The 22,521-nt window shown below is 39.0% G+C and overlaps 1 protein-coding gene across 1 annotated transcript; it reads left to right on the top strand.

Annotated features, from left to right (window-relative positions):
* The first annotated feature begins 5,601 nt into the window (after positions 1–5,601).
* Positions 5,602–21,459, top strand: slc44a1a (solute carrier family 44 member 1a). Its single transcript, XM_033623010.2, has 16 exons — positions 5,602–5,856; positions 6,116–6,202; positions 7,731–7,873; positions 8,998–9,134; positions 10,042–10,135; positions 12,023–12,192; positions 14,490–14,579; positions 14,930–15,072; positions 15,312–15,498; positions 17,453–17,621; positions 17,778–17,934; positions 18,535–18,618; positions 18,715–18,852; positions 19,701–19,937; positions 20,613–20,687; positions 20,939–21,459. The coding sequence occupies exons 1-16, from the start codon at positions 5,833–5,835 to the stop codon at positions 20,960–20,962; spliced, it is 1,959 nt and encodes a 652-aa protein (XP_033478901.1). The 5' UTR covers positions 5,602–5,832; the 3' UTR covers positions 20,963–21,459.
* The last annotated feature ends 1,062 nt before the right edge of the window (positions 21,460–22,521 follow it).

Here is a 22,521-nt window from a genome sequence, read left to right as displayed (position 1 = left end):
TTTTTTCAAAAATGTAGTATGAACCGTGTAGGAATTACAACCATTTCTTCACACAGTCCCCCGACTTTAAGGGCTCATAAGTATTTGGACAAACTAACATAATCATCAATTAAACAGTCAGTTTTAATACTTGGTTGCAAATCCTTTACAGTCAATGACTGCCTGAAGTGTTGGACACATAGGCATCATCAGATGCTGGGCTTCTTCCCTGGTGATGCTCTGCCAGCCCTTTACTGTAGCCGTCTGCACTTCCTGCTTGTGTTTTGGGTGTTTTGCCCTCAGTTTTGGCTTCAGCAAGAGACACGCATGCTCAGTTGGATTCAGGTCAGATGATATGACTTGGCCGTTGCAGAACATTCCACTTCTTTGCCTTAAAAATGTCTTTGGTTGCTTTTGCAATATGCTTCAGGTCATTGTCCAACTGCACTGTGAAGCATCATCCAATGAGTTTTGAAGCATTTAATTGAATCTGAGCAGATAATGGTGCCCCAAACACTTCAGCTTTCATCCTGCTGCTCTTGTAAGCAAGACAAGACTTCACTAGAATAAATACAGAGGGTTTATCACAAGATGCAAACCATTGGTTAGCCTTAAAAATGGAAGGCCAGATTAGAGTTTGTCAAAAACCATCTAAAAAGCTTGTACAGTTGTGGAACAGCATACTATGGACAGATAAAACAAAGATCAACTACCAGAATGATGGGAAGACAAGAGAAGGAAGAAAGGAAGGAACTGCTCATGATCCAAAGCACACCACCTCATCAGTGAAGCATGGTGGAGGTACTGTTATGTCATGGCCATGTATGGCTGCCAGTGGAACTGGTTCTCCTGTATTTATTGATGATGTGACTGCTGACAAGAGCAGCAGGATGAAAGCTGAAGTGTTTGGGGCACCATTATCTGCTCAGATTCAATTAAATGCTTCAAAACTCATTGGACAATGCTTCACAGTGCAGTTGGACAATGACCTGAAGCATACTGCAAAAGCAACCAAAGACATTTTTAAGGCAAAGAAGTGGAATGTTCTGCAACGGCCAAGTCATATCATCTGACCTGAATCCAACTGAGCATGCGTTTCTCTTGCTGAAGCCAAAACTGAGGGCAAAACACCCAAAACACAAGCAGGAAGTGCAGACGGCTACAGTAAAGGGCTGGCAGAGCATCACCAGGGAAGAAGCCCAGCATCTGATGATGCCTATGTGTCCGACACTTCAGGCAGTCATTGACTGTAAAGGATTTGCAACCAAGTATTAAAACTGACTGTTTAATTGATGATTATGTTAGTTTGTCCAAATACTTATGAGCCCTTAAAGTTGGGGGACTGTGTGAAGAAATGGTTGTAATTCCTACACGGTTCATACTACATTTTTGAAAAAAGCCTTAAATGAAAGCTGAGAGTCTGCACTTTAAGCAGGTATTCATTGTTTCATTTAAAACCCATTATGGTGGTGTACAGAGCCAAAATGATGACAACTGTATCATTGTCCAAATAATTATGGACCTGACTGTATGTCTTACAAATTTTGGTCAAAAATGAGTTAAAATCTATGTTAGTGAGCATCTCTCCTTTTCTAAGATGATCCATCCACCTGACAGGTGTGGCATATCAAGATGCTGATTAAACAGCATTGTTACTACACAGGTGTGCCTTAGGATGGTCACAATAAAAGGACACTCTAAAATGTACAGTTTGATCACACAACACAATGACACACATGTCACAAGATTTGAGTAGGCATGTCGTTGGCATGCTGACCACAGGAATGTCAACCAGAGCTGCTGTCCATGACCTGAGAGTTTATTTCACTACCATAAGACATTACCAGTGTTGTTTCTGTGAATTTGGCAGTACATCCAACCAGCCACACAACCGCAGACCACATGTTACCACACCAGCTCAGGACCTCCACATCCAGGGTCTTCACCTGACACTGAGACCAGCCACCTGAACAGCTGATGCAACAACTGGTTTGTACAACGAAGAATTTCTGCACAAACCTTCAGAAACCATCTCAGGGAAGCTCACCTGCATGCTCATCATCCTCAGCAGGGTCTTGACCTGACAGCAGAGTGTTGTCTTAACCGACTTGTGTAGTTGTGAGGCTGGTTGGATGTACTGCCAATTTAATGGAAACGGCACTGCAGGCATCTCATGGTAACGTCTCCTCTTATTGTGACCATGCCAAGGCACACCTGTGTAGCAATGATGCTGTTTAATCAGCATCTTGATATGCCACAGCTGTCAGGTGGATGGATTATCTTGGAAAATGAGAAGTGCTCACTAGCAAAGACAAAAGTGTTGGGTTTAAACTTCTGTCCAGTGTATAAAGATGCTTAAAGATAGAGCACAGGCACAGGATTCAAGTGGGATTCCAGATCACTAACCTTTGCCGCTGCTTAGACTTGCAAATATGTGTGCCTCTCCAAAGCTCCGACTACATGAAGTGATGTTGCACAGTGAGTGAGGAGGAGACCATCCTTCAGCTGGAGTGCCTGCAGCAGTCTCTTTGTCAGCGGACATCCCCACTCAACTGCCTCTGAGCAAAGATGAAGTCCTGTAGTCCCCCAGCAGCAGGGCCACCTCAGTGTCTAAAAGTATTCAAACAAAAAGCATTTGATGAAAGAACCTGGCTGTGATAACACGGCACAAACTGCTGGGGGCGATAAAACGTTACATTTGTCAGTGTGGGTCGTTGTTTTACATATAGATAAGCACCATCTGCTATTTTAAGTTTATATTTGTCTTTGTGGATTATTTTTGGAACATTGTCAGCTAATTTAACATGCTGGAAGAAAGTAAATTCAGGACTGTGAGGTAAAAATTGCCTGAATTGCGTGGTCTACCTTCTGCTGCTTGCACTTAGTGTCCATCCTTACATCTGCTCTGTCAATGGAAACTAATTTAGTGGTTAACATAAAAGCAGCTTGTGGCAGGAGCCGCAAAACCTTCGTTTAATGTAGATTTTCCAAAAGGAGAAGCAGACTGCTCGCACATGAGGGAAAAAGAATAACATACACTTTTACCAAAAAAACCCCAAAAAACCTCATAACATGAGCAAAGACTGTGTGTGAACGTGAAGCTCATCACGATTTACCTTTTATGGGTAAAATGGCAGCTGTGCGGTGGCACGGTTAGTTTTGCAAGCTGGCAGTTCCTCCGGTTTACGTTACTTTTAGTCAATTAATTAAGCGTTATTTGTCTTTAAAATATAACTGTCTTCAATTATGACACACAAGCCTGGCCACACTGTGAGTCATGTTCATCCTCAAGTCACAGTTCGCCTTCATTTCTCCATTACTCCAGCAAACGGCGCCAAATTCAACACGTGTGTCTTCTCTACATGCCTCCAGTCTATTACTGTTATGCTGCTTTCACTGCACCTTGTAACTTTGTAAATCCTGCATGTACTAAGTAAGCTGTCTGAGTCACTGGCTCTCCTAAAAACGTACTTCTATCGGAAAGCATAGCCTGACTTTATCTGAGCTGTCTGTCTGTTTGATTGCTATCTTACTGATTTTAATGACCTTTTATTATCTTGATTTTAGCTTTGGCCTTCCTTATTTTATCTGTTACTAGATGACATTTTATGACATGTTATTTCTTTTACTCTTCTCATGTTTTAATTGTGTTTAGTTTTCTTGTACAGCACTTTGTAACTGTGTTTTGAAAGGTGCTATAAAGATAAAGTTTATTATAATTATTATTATTATCTTTAGCACTCTATAATGTAGCTTATTTCAGTTGGTACAAATGAGAAGGAGTTGCTGTAAGCAATTATATAAAAAATGATGTAAAGAACTTCACAACAGGGGTTAATTATCAGTTATCATTTTGCTTTCCTTCCTTTCTGTCTTTCTTTTCTTTTTTGGAATCCCGATTTCCATTTCTTGGGGAAAGACATGACAGTGTGTACGTTGGTGCTCCACCAGTATAAGCAGTCACTCAGGCTCTAGCTGCAATTAGACGTGAATCCCAACGTAGGGGTGGACTAAACCATATGGGGGTGAGAGGGGTCTCAGAGAGCCTCATACAAAGTTTAGTCTGTGAAGTGATTTATTCCACCAATCTTTTTATAATTCAAGTTTTTATTGGTTTGAAAGGCTTGGTACATGGCATACATATATTATTTTCCGGGACATACAAGAATACAAGGCACATATTTTTTTATAATATGGAGGTGGACTCCAGTGCATAAAAAAATTGACAAATTAGTCTTGAAGGAAAGAGAAGAAAACAAACTAACAAACAAAAACATGTCCCACATATGTCCTCATACATCACTCTACAGGGTCACATAGTCACAGAACAAGTTCATAATTATGTAGGCTTATCTTCCATTTTGATATGAGTCCATATCAGGTCCTAAGGAGATACTTCTTTCTCCTGATCGCCATTTATTCTACTGAGCATACACTCATGTCTTCCAGTGTCTTAGAATAACTCGACAGACAGTTATTAGACCCACAATAATCACAGGAAATGCACACTTGGATATGTTTGGTATTTGCGACCGATCCCCCAGAACCAAACTACTTAAAATTTCTAAGACTCTAATCTAGAGCGGCCTGACCGAACAACATTCCCATACACAGTGCAGGAACGTTCTTATTTCAGTTTTACATCTCCAGCAGCTATTGTTATTTAACAGCTTAATTCTGTAGAGACGTGATAATATCAGTGCAGTACCTTATATTGTGTGAGCTTGCCCCTCACTTCTCTCACATATTTACCACATCTGGAGACAATTTTAGACCATCTGTCACCATCAATTTCTTTCCTCCTAAGGCCCCTTTGCCAAATCAATTTTACATTCGGAGACTTATCATACAGGAGGGAGGTAGTTACTTTATACAACTGTGAAGCTTTGTGGGTTTCTGGTGGTAATTTGGGATAGTTTGCAGTTATGTTATCAGCTATATTGTAGGACTTTGACATAATACAACTTCTTATCTGTATTTCCAAAAATGTCCTTTTCCTACCAAATTAAATCCCTTAATAGATAAGTGTATCAAAGAAATAAACGATCCTCAAACAGTTGTGCCACAGTGAGGAGTAACTTTGTAAATTATGTGTTAGTTTTAACATTTTATGGACTTTGATCCACAAATCTGTTGAATGGAGGACTGGGTTTGTAATATTACTTGTTGTTTGAGATAAAGCAACAATAGGATTACATGGTGAGTACATCTTGTATTCAGTGTCCATCCAGAGTGCTTTATCTACTGCATCATTCCAATATTTTGCTGTTTTAGCCATTTCAAAAGATAAGTGGGACAGTTTTGAGTCCGGAAGTCCAAACCCTCTCTCCTTGTGAGTATTCGACCAATTTTAATTTAGTTATGGCATTAATGACTTAAACATCAAAAACTGCAAACAAAATCAAACTTTTCATCCCAGGATTTTTGAGACTGGGCCCTGGGTAATCAGTTCTACTTTTCTCCCTCTGTGACGCCCCTGCTATACAGAAGCAAAGATCAATATGTTACTTTAAGGCTTTGATGACAACAACAGCTGCAAAGTGTTGAATCTCCACCATTGCTGTATGTCTTCAGTTAGATCTTGATATTTCTGATAGTCCGTGAAGGCAGCACAAGACATTTGACTTCTTCCGTGTTTACCTGCAGCTCAAAGGGAGTTTTATAAATGGGCGTTAGTTTTTGAATTGTATAGGTCCCAAACAAAGGTGTAATTTGTGTCTTTGTTTGGTTTGCAGGTAACGGTAGAAAGAAAAGAGAAAGGGAAAAGGAAAGGGAAATGAGCCGAAAAAGTTTAACCGAATAAAAGGAACTTGAAAGTTTAGTTTTCGTCAAAGTTAGCTGAAGTCGCTCAAAATGGGATGTTGTACCAGCACCGAGGTAAGTTAGCTACAGCAGGATGGCAGCTATGGCTCCCTTGAAAACTATGGCAGTAATTCGCGGAGGAGTTTGACACAGCGGGTGTAACGACAGCGTCACTTCTTGAGTCAGTGGCAGCATTTTGTTTTACAGCAACAACACAGTGGTTTGTCTGCTGATTGTGGAGCAGCGGGGGAGCTACTGCAGCAGCAGCCGCAACTAAAACAGAAATAAAGCTATCTGTGTCTTCTCTTATTGTCCTTTATTTATGCCTTGGCAGAGCAAACGTGACTGGAAACCGCTGGAGGAGCGCAGTTGCACGGACATCCCATGGCTCATCATATTCACTGTGTTTTGTATTGGGATGGTAAGTTTTAACTGAGTTGCCATTTTATCATGTCCACCCGGCTAAAGCTGATGCAGTCTAATACAGTAACTATAGGAATGCAGCAGCATTAAGTCATTCACCAGAGGTAAAATAGTCAATTTGTGTTTAACAAAGATGTTGATTTAACTTTATGGTAATTTTTGGGAACTGTATTTGTGTAGGCTACAGGGTTGGAAATAAGCACCAGCCATCAGCCAAATGCCTCTAAACTATGTAAGTGGCTGATAGATTAGTTTCACTCACCAGCCAGAAAAGCTATGCTTATCTGATGAGTGTCTGGTAGATTTAAGGATCCACTAGTCACAGTGGCAGCTGGACAAAAATATAAATTTCCAAACTTAAAGGGGTGGGGAAAATATATTTTTGTGTGGCAATATGGGATTGTGACATGGATGCCAAGTATTTTTTTACTGTATAAATTAATAATATTTCAAATACAAATTAAACTTTTGGCAGCCTACTAAAATAATTTATCATTTGCTTTTTCAATCCACTGGATACATTTTGCTGGAAAAAAAGTTAGCTGAACAGACTGAAAACTTTATGTTACTAGGTAGCACAGATGTTGACAAAGTTTTCCTTTGGGGACATAGTTTGCCATTGAAAAACGGTTATAAATCACAATTAGGGGTGTTAATATGGCCCCAAATTAATATCACAATATTTCAAAGTATTTTTGCAACAATATTCTTGACAATATGACAAATTAGTAAAAAAAAAAATGTTATTAATTTAAGAAGAAATCAATATGTCAACAAGTCTAAATATTGCAAATATGAATTTTTCATAACATTAACAATTATGCCGGTATTATCGTGAACGATATGATATGGCACACCCCTGATCGCAATATATGACAATATGTTTTATTGCAATAATCAGCATACACGCTTAAAACTGCAGTAATATTGTTTCGCGATTTAAAAACTTTGTCAACAACTGTTTTATCTAACAAGATTTTTTTTTTTTTTTTTTCAGCTCGTTCATCTCACTTCAGTCATTTTATCTGCAGCAAAATGTATCCAGTGGACTGAAAAGGCAATTGATAATATTATGCTAGTAGGCCACCTTATGTTTAATTTGTATTTTTAATATTAATGATTTATTTGATTGAAAAAATTTGATACATGGCATTATGTGACAATACGATATTGCCACACAAAAATATTGCGATACTATGCTGTATCATTTTTTCCCCCATCCCTAGTAGTTTGTGGTGCTGTTTAATTACATTGTGCTATACTGAAGAGTGTTCACCCTAACAGATATATAAGGGGTGGACAAGTAATTAGAAATATCTGTTAGTGTAACAAAAAATCAGTTTAACAGCACCACAAACTACATCCTTGCAAATTAAAAAACAAGTTTTGATTCTAGATTCTTGTCAAGCATAACCTACTAAAGAAGAGTGCATGGGTCGATCTGATTATTGACATAGTAATGCCATGTATTTTATGTTATCCTGCACATAGTTAACATGATCTGCTCTAATCTGTGTCATCCACAGCTGTGTATTTGTGGCTATCCCATCGCCACAGGAGCTGCGTCCAGGCTTATCTCAGGATATGACAGTTATGGCAACACATGTGGCAAGAATAACACCAAGATCGAGGGGGTACCCCTCAGCGGCCGGGACATGACGGAAAACAAGTTAGTCTGATTTTTTTTTCCTCTCTCTCTCTTTTAGATGACTTAATGTAAGACATAGGAGTTTTATTTACAACAAATTCATGCTAAAATATGTAGCAGCAAATCCCTGATGTCCCTGAAGTATTTTCATTTGTTCTGTTTTGGTTCTGATTTAGTTAGCTGCAGTAACAGAACATTTAGTTATAGATTCAGTACATTAAAGTAGAAATGTTAAGACCTCTTTTGCCCTCTGTAGATGAGTGTTGGTGGCAGAGAAGAGGCATTCAGCATTACTTGTGTGCATGCAAGGATTGTATCATGTAATCCTGATCTAATTTGCCACAAACAACTGGATAGTGCATTTGTAAACACTTCAGTTTACCTCCCATTCTGGCTTAGATAGTTTTTAAGGTTCAGCTGCCCAGATCGTGACGTACTTACCTTCACCTGAAAATTACACATTCCAAATAGCAGCATAATAATTCACTCTTACACAAAAGTTGTAGAAGCTACCAACAGACGGCTCATGTTAGGTCTGTTTGAGCAACTTCATTATCATAAATTGAAGAGAAGAAGATGTCATTAGTCAGAGGGCTCACATAGATTAATATCAAGAACACAGAGCTGTACTGACTCAATTTCGCACTGTACTCTGCTGTTTGAATTCTTCACATATCTGAATGAAAAGCATAGTTTAAGGGCATATTTCTGGCACTAAGAAAGCCGAGGTTAATGTGTATTTTTATCACCCGGACAGAATTGTCACAAATTCTCTCCTTGTCATAATTTATGTGAGAAGTCTTTGATGTTATTCCTCCATTTGGGCAGTAGCTCTCCATCAGCATGCAGCCTGTAGGCCCAGTTTTACTGGAACAATGGGTCATGCTTTATTGATGGGCTGATTGCCCATGGAGGCTTTGAATAAAAGGCGTTTCAGCTACAAAGACGGATCTGTGTGGCAGGGTAGCAAATGTCACCATCTTTCATTTTCTGCCCAGACAGAACAGCCCCAACTGGCATAGTAATAACCAAATATACAGATTTTTTTTTTTGTCAAAGTGAAATAGTTGGTTATTTTGAGGGTAAAGGTGTGACAGCACTTAATATTTAACAGTTAATGAACATGAATTCTTTCTTCCTATCAGGTATGTGTTCTTTCTGGACCCTTGCAACGTTGACTTAATTAACAGGAAGATCAAGTCCATTGCCCTGTGTGTCTCCAAATGTCCTGCTGCTGAACTCACGTCTTACAGTGATTTAAAGCAGTTTGCTCTGAATAACGGTGAGAGAAAAACAGAAGTAAAAAATGTTTTGAAAAAGGTGGATCCTACTTTCCCATGGTTTTTCTGGTTTCTAAGTGACAAAAGGAGACAACAATTTTTGATATTGGTTCAGTACAGCATGTGGGCCTCGTCAAGGTACATCCAGTAAAAGTGCTTGTTTTTGCCACAGGATTGTTACTACAAATGTCTCACAACATTATGGAAAGGATCCTCCAGAGAAGTGAAACATTTTTCCATACCTTTCACTTTTTCTGGTCTGTTTCATGTCCAAGTCTCCCTAAAGGAGAAGTCTCATTCTGAAATCTCATGAAGGTGACTTGTTGCAGGAAGAAAACAATTGAAAAGTTAGTGAGAGTTGGAGGGAGAAATGCCAGTAATAGTTTGTTGTGTTAGTGTATAGATGGCTCATCTCGCTGTTCTCTAAAAGATTTAAATGTTGTGGCTAATTTTGGCACTCTGAAAAAGTCTGCAAGATTTCAGAACAAGACTTCCCCTTTAGCGTCCCTTCCGTAATGTCATCACACACTAATAATAACAATCTGAGCCTGTCAGTGGGAAAACAAGCACTTTTAAACACTTAAACTGGACACACATTGACGTGACACACCTGCCCTGAGTGGTTACATTGCAGCCTGTTTCACTGCTACTGGCTGCAGCGCGCTCTCTCAATACTGGACCAATTTTAAAAACTGTTTCCACATGACACCAAAAATGGGAAAATAGGGTCCAGGTTAAAAAATACCAGAGATACCCTTTAAGTGAGAGAGTTCTGTTTACTGATATTTCCATGTGTTTATGAGAAATGTTGGACTTAATGGGATATAAATTGATGACATTATAATTACTTGCTGACACATTTTAAATATTCTGAACTTGTAATCTAATTTTTGGTTTTCCTGTTGATAGGATCTCATCTCTGCTCCTATGATATTACTCCTACAAGATACACGGGCCATGGAGACAGATTTACTAAATGTCCCAAACTCCCTGTTGTACCAAGGTAATCCTGCACATCCTTTAGGTTTGAATTAAAGGAGCTGTATGTGGCGTTCAGAGCATTAAAACAGCAGCAAACTATTTGCTATGTAACGATGTAGCAGACTAATGGCATCCTGTGCAGAGAACGAAGTCAAGCTCCCCTGTGTGTGTTGTAATATGAGTTTCTCTGTATGTTGTCATTGTAGACAGTCCGGCTATGTGTGCATGTTAGTGCATGTGTGTATCCCACTGGCTGGCTAATTGCCACTGCTCTGCACTGTGCTCTATGGCAGTTACCTTTGGCAAGCCCTTTGAAAATTTAATTAATAGGTCTGACTTGTAGCAATTTAGTTTTCACTGGCCAAAATGACATTTCGACATGTTGGAATGTTAATTTAAGATGTCCATGGAACAGTTTTGACATGTTACAAATATATTTTCACATGTAAAAATGACATTTCGATGAGTTAAAACTGATGGATATCTTTCATTTAATTATAGATATCAGTGCTTTCTTTTTTACTACTAAGAGCAACAATTACAAATAGCACAATTATTTCAGATATGTACATATGTCATTAAAGATATCTACAATTACTTTTTGACTATTAGGAAGTTTCTGATTTCTAAAATTAAATTATAAAAGCAACTGTAGATATATCTCAAATATGTGCCCGCATATATCCTTACATTCATAGTCATAATTCCAAGCCACCCTATCAATAATTTAATTTTGACTTGTCAGAATTGAATTTTAGATATCTATATCATTTATGATATCTGTAATGTAAGAACAGTTGTGTGTATATAGAATGAACATTGCCGCTAGTGAGAATTGAATTGTTGATATCAAGAAATAACATTTTTGAAAAGTGAGAACGAAGTTGTTGATATGATTGATTAGTATTGCAACTAGTCGAAATGACATTATGGATATGTTGACTTGGAAACAGAACAAGTCAAAATTGAATTACAGATGTCTGTTATTGAGTGTGAATAGAAGTCAATGGTAAGGTGTCGACTAGTTGTAATTAAGTTACAGATATCTACAGTGAAGACTTTCACTACTAAGAAATTCATTGTTATCAAGAATCAACATTTTGAGAAATGAATTGATGGCATGGTTGTGCAGTAGTTAGCATTGTTGCCTCACAGGAAGAGGGCTCCTGGTTTAAACCCAGGGTGGGGGGTTCAAACCCCGGGGTGGGGGGTGCCCTTCGTGCAGAGTTTGCATGTTCTCCCCATGTCAGCGTGGGTTTTCTTCGGGCACTCTGGCCTCCTTCCACAGTCCAAAGACATGCAGGTTCATTGGTGACTCTAAATTGCCCCCAGGTGAAAGTGTGAGAGTGAATAGTTGTCTGTCTCTATGTGTCAGCCGTATGATAGTCTGGCGATCCATCCAGGCTGTACCCCGCCTCTCTATCAGTGTCAGCTGGGATAGGCTCCAGCCCTCCTAGATATGCTCAGAATGTCACATACACCTCCTTTAAATGAAATGGATTGGAATGAAAGGTAGGGAGATGGACAGACAGATCACTGGTCCAGTGAGTAAAGTTAAAGATGGATGGTGTGACAGCTCCCTCCATGTAAGCGGATGGGACATAGGCTAATCTAAAAACTCAAACTACACATTAAAATCTTGTCATTTTAGTAAGTTTGTATCACGTTGATGTTCAAGTGTTTATTTTTTCTGATAAGTTTGGTTAAATAGTTTGATGCTATAAAAATGAAATTTTGTTTGGTTAATTCCAAAACAAAATGTCGCACAAATGTGCACTGTAACATTCTCCTACACATTCCAGGACCAAGTAAAGACTGTAGATGTAGTGTTATAGTCCATAGTCTTCTGCTTCAAGACTTGCCATTATAAAAAACTAACCTGTGTTCTTCATCTTTGTCATGTCTGTAGTAAGCCTATCCCAGTGCTCCACCGCTGTATTCCTGTGGATGTTGGCTGCTATGCTGAATTCGCCCAGGCATTCATCACATTCGTCAGTGACAACACTGTGCTGCGGCGGATCGTCGCTGGAGTCATGGCCAGCAAGGAGATCATCATGGGCCTCTGTGTGCTGGCTTTAGGTATAACACATGGTTGCATCTGGCTAACAATATACATGTAGATATTTGATGTGAATCATTAGTTGTTTCTATTAGATGACAAGCTACTGGTGTGGTTTTATGTTGTTATTGTTGTTGTCTGCTCCCACTGCACTGCCAACAGGATGGCTCATGAGGATTCAGTAGGAAAGCAACTTTCGGAAGCGAAGCTATTTTTGTCATAAAAATAACAGGAAATGTCTGAGTGGTTACAGCCATTGTATCCGCTGAAGTTTAGCCCACAGGCATTAATTTAAGGTCTGCTCTAACTCCTCTCATTGGTGCAGCAGAAAAGACAGATCCCATGTCAGTTTGAGACATCTTTTTTTTCTCAGTTATTTTATCTGTGTTGTTTGGTGGCATAGACTGTCAAGGCTACATGATTTAAAGCAGTCTCCACAAATGGGATGTCTGGGCTGTTCTCATTCACTCACTGTTTAAATGACAAACCCATGGCTCAATTACATTGCAGTTACAGTTTTCAGTGTCTTTATTTTAATTTAAGATAAAGCAATATTTTATCAAACCTTGTAAATATGTAAATATATACAGTACAGGCCAAAAGTTTGGACACACCTTCTCATTCAATGCGTTTTCTTTATTTTCATGACTATTTACATTGTAGATTCTCACTGAAGGCATCAATACTATGAATGAACACATGTGGAGTTATGTACTTAAAAAACAAGGGGAAATAACTGAAAACATGTTTTATATTCTAGTTTCTTCAAAATAGTCACCCTTTGCTCTGATTACTGTTTTGCACACTCTTGGCATTCTCTCGATGAGCTTCAAGAGGTAGTCACCTGAAATGGTTTCCACTTCACAGGTGTGCCTTATCAGGGTTAATTAGTGGAATTTCTTGCTTTATCAATGGGGTTGGGACCATCAGTTGTGTTGTGCAGAAGTCAGGTTAATACACAGCCGACAGCCCTATTGGACAACTGTTAAAATTCATATTATGGCAAGAACCAATCAGCTAACTAAAGAAAAACGAGTGGCCATCATTACTTTAAGAAATGAAGGTCAGTCAGTCCGGAAAATTGCAAAAACTTTAAATGTGTCCCCAAGTGGAGTCGCAAAAACCATCAAGCGCTACAACGAAACTGGCACACATGAGGACCGACCCAGGAAAGGAAGACCAAGAGTCACCTCTGCTTCTGAGGATAAGTTCATCCGAGTCACCAGCCTCAGAAATCGCAAGTTAACAGCAGCTCAGATCAGAGACCAGATGAATGCCACACAGAGTTGTAGCAGCAGACCCATCTCTAGAACAACTGTTAAGAGGAGACTGCGCCAATCAGGCCTTCATGGTCAAATAGCTGCTAGGAAACCACTGCTAAGGAGAGGCAACAAGCAGAAGAGATTTGTTTGGGCCAAGAAACACAAGGAATGGACATTAGACCAGTGGAAATCTGTGCTTTGGTCTGATGAGTCCAAATTTGAGATCTTTGGTTCCAACCGCCGTGTCTTTGTGAGACGCAGAAAAGGTGAACGGATGGATTCCACATGCCTGGTTCCCACTGTGAAGCATGGAGGAGGAGGTGTGATGGTGTGGGGGTGTTTTGCTGGTGACACTGTTGGGGATTTATTCAAAATTGAAGGCACACTGAACCAGCATGGCTACCACAGCATCCTGCAGCGACATGCCATCCCATCCGGTTTGCGTTAAGTTGGACGATCATTTATTTTTCAACAGGACAATGACCCCAAACACACCTCCAGGCTGTGTAAGGGCTATTTGACCAAGAAGGAGAGTGATGGAGTGCTGCGGCAGATGACCTGGCCTCCACAGTCACCGGACCTGAACCCAATCGAGATGGTTTGGGGTGAGCTGGACCGCAGAGTGAAGGCAAAGGGGCCAACAAGTGCTAAACACCTCTGGGAACTCCTTCAAGACTGTTGGAAAACCATTTCAGGTGACTACCTCTTGAAGCTCATGGAGAGAATGCCGAGAGTGTGCAAAGCAGTAATCAGAGCAAAGGGTGGCTATTTTGAAGAAACTAGAATATAAAACATGTTTTCAGTTATTTCACCTTTTTTTGTTAAGTACATAACTCCACATGTGTTCATTCATAGTTTTGATGCCTTCAGTGAGAATCTACAATGTAAATAGTCATGAAAATAAAGAAAACGCATTGAATGAGAAGGTGTGTCCAAACATTTGGCCTGTACTGTATATATATATATATATACAAACATAAGGATATAGATCATAAAATCAGCACTTTTCATGATGTAACTTTTATATACTCATATGTTTGTCGTTTTTTTCTCAGTCCTGTCCCTGATCCTGATGGTTGTCATTCGTTATATCACCAAGGTTCTGGTTTGGATTCTAACAGTTCTAGTAGTCATCGGCTCCATAGGTAAGCAATTTAGACATTTTAAAGGAATACTGCACCTGCAAAATGACCATTTGTATATCAGTTACTTGCTGTGTGTTATGTTGTTTTAATGAAGAAAATTTTGTTTTTCTTGCACGCCTCCTCGTACTTTCTCCGTTCACAGTGGAGGCATGCAAGAAAAACAGTTTTCTCCACAAAATCAAGGCAACACACAGTGAGCAGTTGATGTGAAAAAGACCATTTTGTGATTGAAGTACCCTGTAATATATGTTAATATTTCATTTTGTTTCACTCAGTTACATCACACTGATACAAAATAACAGCAAAGGGTGTTTTATACTTGAACTCTTTTCTGCTCTGATGTTTTGCAGGTGGGACAGCCGTCCTCTGGTGGCTCTATGTTGACCACAGGAAAGCCCTTGACAGTAACACCTTATCAGTATTTGGGAAAGAAGTGGCCTCAGACAATGTTAAGGCTCTGCTTATATATGCAATTGTTGCTACGATTTTCACGGTATGTTTGAGAGCATAGGTACCGCATGTGTGCATGCATTTGGTGATAGTTGATATCCTGTTTACATGTTTTTTACAGTTTCACAAAGTACTTAATAAAAAAACACAGCATGTGGTTAAATAGGAGGGTTAAACTTGTGTCTTTTTGTACAACTGTTCCCTAAAATGACAGGAAATGTCCATCTCTGCAGCTCTTTTCAGTGAATTCATTAGATCACAATTCTTTGTATAAAACTCCAGGTGGTTCTCCTGCTGGTGATGTTCTTCATGAGGAAGCGTGTGGCTCTCACCATCTCCCTGTTTCACGTGGCTGGTAAAGTGTTCATCCACCTTCCCCTGCTGGCCCTGCAGCCTTTTTGGACCTTCCTCTGCCTCATGCTCTTCTGGGTCTACTGGATTGCTGTGCTTCTCGCTCTCGGGACTTCAGGTGAGACAAAGGCTGGTGGTACTGGTAGTTCATTTCCATGGATGTGTGTCAAAACTGCATTTGTAATTTAGTATGATAAATTGTTGTATACGTGCTTCAGAATAGTTTTTTATTATCTGTGCAGCACACAGACTACAGTAGTTTGCAGCATCAGTGTCAGCAGTAGCGTTCCCAAACAAGTAGAATATTAAGTTTGTTCCTTGTGACATTTTGTCCTGGTTTTGAGGCATGACTAAACTCCCACATTTGGAATCTTGTGCCAGTCTCGTGATGTGGGAGGATGGAGTCAAAGAACGACTTCTCTCTTCATCTCCCACTTCTCTTTTCTGCAGCTGATTTTAAATTCCTGCAAAGAAGTATTTAAAACAAAAGGCCAGTGCAAACAAAGTCAAAACATTTTCTTGCTTTCTGTTTGCTATTTTATGGATGTATAGTGGTGAATATGAAAATGTTTGTAATCATATTAATGTGGTAGTTTTTATTTCAGTGACATTGAATTTTAGTTGCTCACAGTGAAATCTTGTCTTACAATATATTATATAAAATATATTTTATAATGAAGCTTTCCAAAAATGTATCTTTTGGTTGCATTAGTTAACCCCTTTCACTTCCCCCCTACCAAAGACCCATTATTGTCTTTTTTAGGGGGGACAGGGGATCATTATGGGGTGAAAGCAGGTCAATAGTATATGTCCCATAGTAGGGGTATACCTCATCTGAGAGCTGGGAATCTGAAGATTAATTTGAGGTGCAGCACAGTTTTTTGTGTCTCCAATCTGTAATAATAAACGTATTTTGGTTTGGTGCCTATTCAACTTTGAAAGTTAAAAGTATGGTGGATTATGATGGAAATATATGATGGCCATTTTCATGCTCCATTATGTCTCAAAAGTTGTTGCAGCAATTTTTTTGGTTGATACCATTTGTTAAATAGATTTGGTGCAACATTAAATAATTGTTATGACTTGAGAATTAGTTAAATGGTACTAAAATACCACAATGAGACATCGGGGACCTTGAGGAACACCACAGAAAAATACCTTTTGCATTTCTTAGTGTTTAGATAGCGAGCATTTCTGTTCTACAAAGTGCTGACAATCTCCCTTGTTGTCAATATACCTATGAAAGCCACACATCATCTGTGTGCTCCAGGTCTCTAGTTTGTGGTCATAATGTTTCATGAGGCTGGGATTATCCCTGAGGTCACTAAAAGTGAGGTCAATTTGGGGAAAAAATGCCTCAATACAATAAAATGGCTACTATAGGGGCTAACATCATTACACATGAATACAGTTGGGCTCATTGAATCCACAAGAGTCTCAGCTTTCTAGTCATACTCAATTTATGTAATTTTAATACTGTTTAGGAACCCCAGTATGCAGACATATTCAAATACAGTGGGCAAAAATACACATTTGTACTGCAGGCAACAAACTACATGGTTTTGCCCGAAACTGTATGAGACTAGCATAACACAGACATGTCTGTAAAGGGAAGGCTTATAGGTACTTTTTAAAAAAGAAAAAAAATCTGGACTTGTTTGACGTTCTTCCTCTCTGAGGTATGGAAAATTGCTGTGCAAAGAGGAAACGTTGCACAATGTAAATGTGAGAAAATGTGGTAAAATACAAGTTTCCGATTTATAAAATATGGTATATGTTACTGTGCATTTCACACAGTTGGTCTCCAGCCAATTTATGTATTGTGTTTAATGTTCATGAAAAGCAGTTGTGACAGGACAGTCAGTCATCTCAGTAGCTTGGTGCAGACATACATTAATTACAAGTAAAAGTCAGACAGGTGCAATTTATTGCAATGGTTTCCAGATAGGATGCTAAAAACTATTAAGGAAATATACAGTTGTGTACAATACACACGAACACTTCCTGTGTAAAATGACACTGAGTGAACAGTGTAAGATCTGACCCAACCTCCTGCTCATATTCCTTCACAGGGACGCCAGTAAAAAACAACTCTACAGGTGTAGTTGAATATCAGATGCAGGGGCCTCTTCAGTACTTGGTGTGGTATCATGCTGTGGGTCTCATCTGGATCAGTGAGTTTATTCTCGCGTTCCAGCAGATGACCATCGCTGGAGCTGTGGTCACCTACTATTTTACCAGGTACGAAAGGAGTGACAGAAAGTGATTTGTATTTCATCACATGGAAGACTTTGTGTTGTCTTTGCTGTCATGTTTATTGGATTATTCTATTTTTAGACTATATAACTTCAAGTCTATCCTGTCTCTCTATCTCTATCTCTATCTGATTAACTTTAGGAATAAATCCCAGTTGCCAGCAACCCCCATCCTCTCCTCAATGTTACGTGCCATCCGCTACCATCTGGGTACTCTGGCCAAAGGCTCCTTCATCATCACGCTTGTTAAGATCCCTCGTCTCATCCTAACATATCTCCACACCCAGCTCAAAGGAAAGGTGAGCTGTGACATTTATGCAAAGTTTATTGAAAAATGCTGCAAACTCTGTTATGGTCTAATATTGAGCCTGGAAGCAGGATGTCTGCACGTCCTTAAAAAAGTCTTAAAATGTCTTAAAGTCAATTTCAGAAATATTACACCTTAGTGTAAGTCATTAAATAGTCACAAATTCTTATTCACGAGATCTTACTTGCTACAAACTTTACCTAACATTATTATTCATCATTTAACTTCATCATCTTTTCTACATCAAAGTCCACATTTCTGATGTTACAAATCTTTAAACCTCCCACTGAACCTAATACTGCCTTTTTACTTTATACTTGCACTTACCTAATGGCAAAATGTAGATTAATGATAACCATATTCCAACATAAAACCTTCCTTTTAACTTACCTGCAATGCTTAAATTAGAAAAAGATCATTTGTGTAAAAATCAGTCCTGAATTTGGTTTAAAATTATTTTGAAAATATCTTAAAACACTTTAAACTCAAGTGTCTGATACCTGTAGACACTTTGTTAAGTGGACATTATCAACTTTTAATACACACATTTTAATTGGTTTGTTATCCTGTAAATGTCTGTCTTTTCTCACAGGAAAACGCCTGCGCTCGCTGCATGCTGAAAGCTTGTGTCTGCTGTTTGTGGTGTCTTGAGAAGTGCCTTGCATACTTAAATCAAGTAAGTAATTTCAGGTTGGTAAAGGGGGAAAATTTAGTATACTGTACAGTGGAGACAAGTTTTTACAGTGTACATGTTCGTATTGCTTCATTTCAGAATGCTTACACTGCAACAGCCATCAACAGCACCAGTTTCTGCACCTCTGCCCGTGAGGCTTTCGTTATTCTGGTGGAGAATGCCCTCCGGGTGGCCGCAATCAACACTGTGGGCGACTTTGTTCTCTTCTTGGGAAAGGTACTGCACAGAGACATGTTCTTTATTATTGTCCACTAGGCCTGTCAAGATAACTATGCTATCGACTTAATGTCATATATATGGACATGACCTTTATATTGCCTGTTGTGTTTACATGCGTGTTTGTTTATATAAGAATGTCACCAAGAATGTTTTTTTTTTGTTTTTTTGTTTTTTTTCCCCCCCTCCCCTCACCTCTTTGCGCCAATCCGGAAATTAAAAAAAAAAAAAAAACACTTCAAAGACGACGCAGTGTAGCTGACCGATAGCTGCAGCTGCACTTTTGGAATGGAAAAGTCATTGTCCTGATAGTTGTCAGCTTGGCAACCCCTGGCAACGAGCAATTCGGTGCATCGTTTGTAGTTTTACCCTCCGACAACTTCATCCTCCACTTTGCAAATCCACTAGTGAACTGGCTCCAAGGCCGTCCATCCCCGGGAGCCGACTGCAGCACAGCGGCTGGATGAAAGAGGAAATTACTGTGTTCTTAGAGCTTCTTGAAGCTTGCCTAATAGTTGCAGGAGGCATCACTTGGTTTTGTTTATGTTGGAGAAAAAAAAGTCTCAAAGTATTTTTGGGCTACTCCTACAAAATTACTATAATTTTATATGTACTTTTTTCATATTCCAATAACTGAAAGTTCATTGCTCTTTGCAAGGGTGTGCTTTTATAATTATGCTATTATACTGTTATTATATTGAGGCATAAATCTGTGACAATATATTGTCCAACATAGGTAGTTATTGTGACAGGCCTATTGTCCACTAAAACAATGTTTTATCTGAGATACTTTCCCAAACTAAACTGACCTTAATTTTTTTTAACTTCTCTTTTATCTACACTCTCAGATTCTCGTAGTCTCCTGTACAGCTTTCGCCGGCGTCCTAGCTCTGAACTACCAGCGGGACTACACCGTGTGGGTCCTACCTCTCCTCATCGTCTGTCTGTTTGCCTTCCTGGTGGCTCACTGCTTCCTCTCTGTCTTTGAGAATGTGGTGGACGTTCTCTTCCTCTGCTTTGCTGTGGACACAAAGTACAATGATGGCAGCCCTGGACGCGAGTTCTACATGGACAAGGCCTTAATGGTAAGAGGATAGTGCATGTAAAGGGATATAAAGGCTAACGGCTAATGATGTAACAAATAACAACCCATACGAACAGATTAATCCTAAAGTAGTACATACAAGTTATTTAAAGCGAAAGTTCAGATCTTTTGAAGTGGAGATATATGAGGTACTTATTCATAACCAGTGCATTACCTACAGTACCATGATGGTTTGGAGAAGCAGGCAGGTGTACTGCCACAGAAACAAAGCAATCTACTGCTGTGGATGGGGGTCAGCAGCAAAACCTATTTTAACCACCTAAAAAAAATCGGAGTTTGGCTTTTAAGAGATCAATATAATGGCTTCAGCTCCCAGGTGGAAATTGCTGTCTGATAGTAAGGTCTAGTGGTAATAATATTCAAAATAGCATACACTTAAACTGATATTGATGCACATTTACACTAGGGGACATTTTGTGTAAATTCAGATGTGAATATTTGGCACTCAGGAAAAACAAGATGAAATCCAAAAAGGGTATTCCTAGTTAGCATTGACATTATGAACTTTGAGCACCATTTTTCCCTCAACGCCCAATGCTTTCTGATTCCATACCATGACACTTCTATTCTTGTTCTTGTAACAGCAACGTACATATTCTCTGAAATAAAAAAAGATTAAAATAAGTGTTCTTAAACTCTGTCTCTCCCTTCTTAGGAATATGTTGAGAACAGTAAAAAACAGGGTTTGTACAAGTCTGGTGATGGAGATGGACGAGAGATGAAGCCCATGGTGAGTTGGAAAATCTTTGTAGTCTTCTCACCATATTGTATGGAAGCTGCTTCAGTCCAGCTGGAAAGCAAGCACAGAACAGTCTTGAGCAAAACATAAAGCGTAAACTGGGTTCATGTCTGTGACGTTATTCAGAGCAAGTAAATAAGCTAACCGCCAGGCTGTGTGTGATTCCAGTACTTTGTTTTGTGGTTTGAAGGAGAGTAAATATATGAAAATGTAAATGTAAATATATTTTCCATTTCTTGCAGGCACGTGGAGGGACTTCAGCTTAACATCAGAAAGTCGGCCAAAACCACTAAAAATACACCAAAGTTTAACTCAGAGTTTATCAACATTTCACTCCAGGGACATCGGAAAGATAACAATGCATTTTCTACAGAGGCTGCAAAGAGTTTTAGCTAAAGATGCATTGGGTTTTATTTTTTTTATATATTTTTGAGTAAGAGGGATTTAAAGTCTGACACTAATACATGTTGCTGTAATAAGGCAATGGCTTTTTGGGTGTGTTTTGTCATAAATAAGATAGGTTTGCTTTTTTTGTCTGTTTCCTAAGTAACTGTTTTTTCTCTTTTATTCCTTTTAAATAATACGAACGTTTTGACATGGTTTAACATGTTTGGCTCTCTTTATTACAGAATTAGTGTTAGCTATATTTTAAATGGTTGGGTGTACATTTTGTAATAGATGGCTAACTGTTTTGTCAAAAGCTGTTCAAGTTGTTTTATGGTTCCTCAAGTTTTATACTTAAATAAATTAAAATGCAAAGTTGTATTGTTTGATCTTTTGTCCTTGTGTATACCACCCTGCATATGTCACATGGAGTGTCTCCTTTCTAGCCACGGGTCTGTTGCAGGTTACTTCACTGAATTTTGACTGAGATATCATGCACAGCATAGCATGTACGGTCAGTGTGGTATTAAATCCTGGTAATTATACTGCACATTAGCCACTTCTAGTCAGCAGGGGGCAGCTTATGAATTGAAACATACAAATAGTCTACACTGTAGACTCCTCTCATCTTTTGCTGCAGGGTTTTTATATTCACACAGTTACACTAACAATAAAACAGGCAGTGCAGATTTAGTAACCTATACTCCAAGAGCTTAAAGAGATGTGGACTTGGTAGACCTTTTAAAACGGTAGCTAAAAACATCCATCCATTTTCGTAACCACTTCTCCTCTTGAGGGTTGAGGAGGGGCTGGAGCCTATCCCATCTGACATTAGGTCAGAGGCAGGGTACACCAAGGACAGGTGGCCAGACTATCGCAGGGCTGACCCATAAAGACAGACAACCATTCACACTTAGAGTGACCAATTAACCCATCCCCAACCTGCATGTCTTTGGACTGGGAGGAAGCTGGAGTACCTGGAGAAAAGCCACTCTGACATGGGGAGAACATGCAAACTCCGCACAGAAGGGCTCCCTCTTGGGATTGAACCAGGAACCGGCTTTTAATAAATGTCACTCTTATTATTATCTTTATTAAGTCACTTATTTTTATTATTCTTACTTGGCTCTGTTTTTGTTTGCCTCTACTAACATCTACTTTCTTTTTTATTGTCTAATTTTGTTGCTTTTGTTTTAATGTGTCACATTTTCAGTTTTGAGGCACTTAGATCTGCATCCCTTATATGAAGAGTTTATTATTGTAATTATAATAAATATTTAGTTTTAGATTTACATAATGCAGCAGCTGTAAAACGAAGTGCAGACAGGATGTATAATAGAAAAATGGAACACCAATTTGATATTTTTGCTGAGTTTAGGATACAAATATCTGTTAAGGATGTCACCGTCAAGTCCTTGATCCCAAATTTCAGGGTCTGCTG

Source organism: Epinephelus lanceolatus, chromosome 3 (genome assembly GCF_041903045.1).
Source record: "Epinephelus lanceolatus isolate andai-2023 chromosome 3, ASM4190304v1, whole genome shotgun sequence".
In the NCBI taxonomy this organism is placed as follows: Eukaryota; Metazoa; Chordata; class Actinopteri; order Perciformes; family Serranidae; genus Epinephelus; species Epinephelus lanceolatus.
Note: the sequence above shows the minus strand (reverse complement) of the source record. Positions and strands in the feature narration are given on the sequence as shown.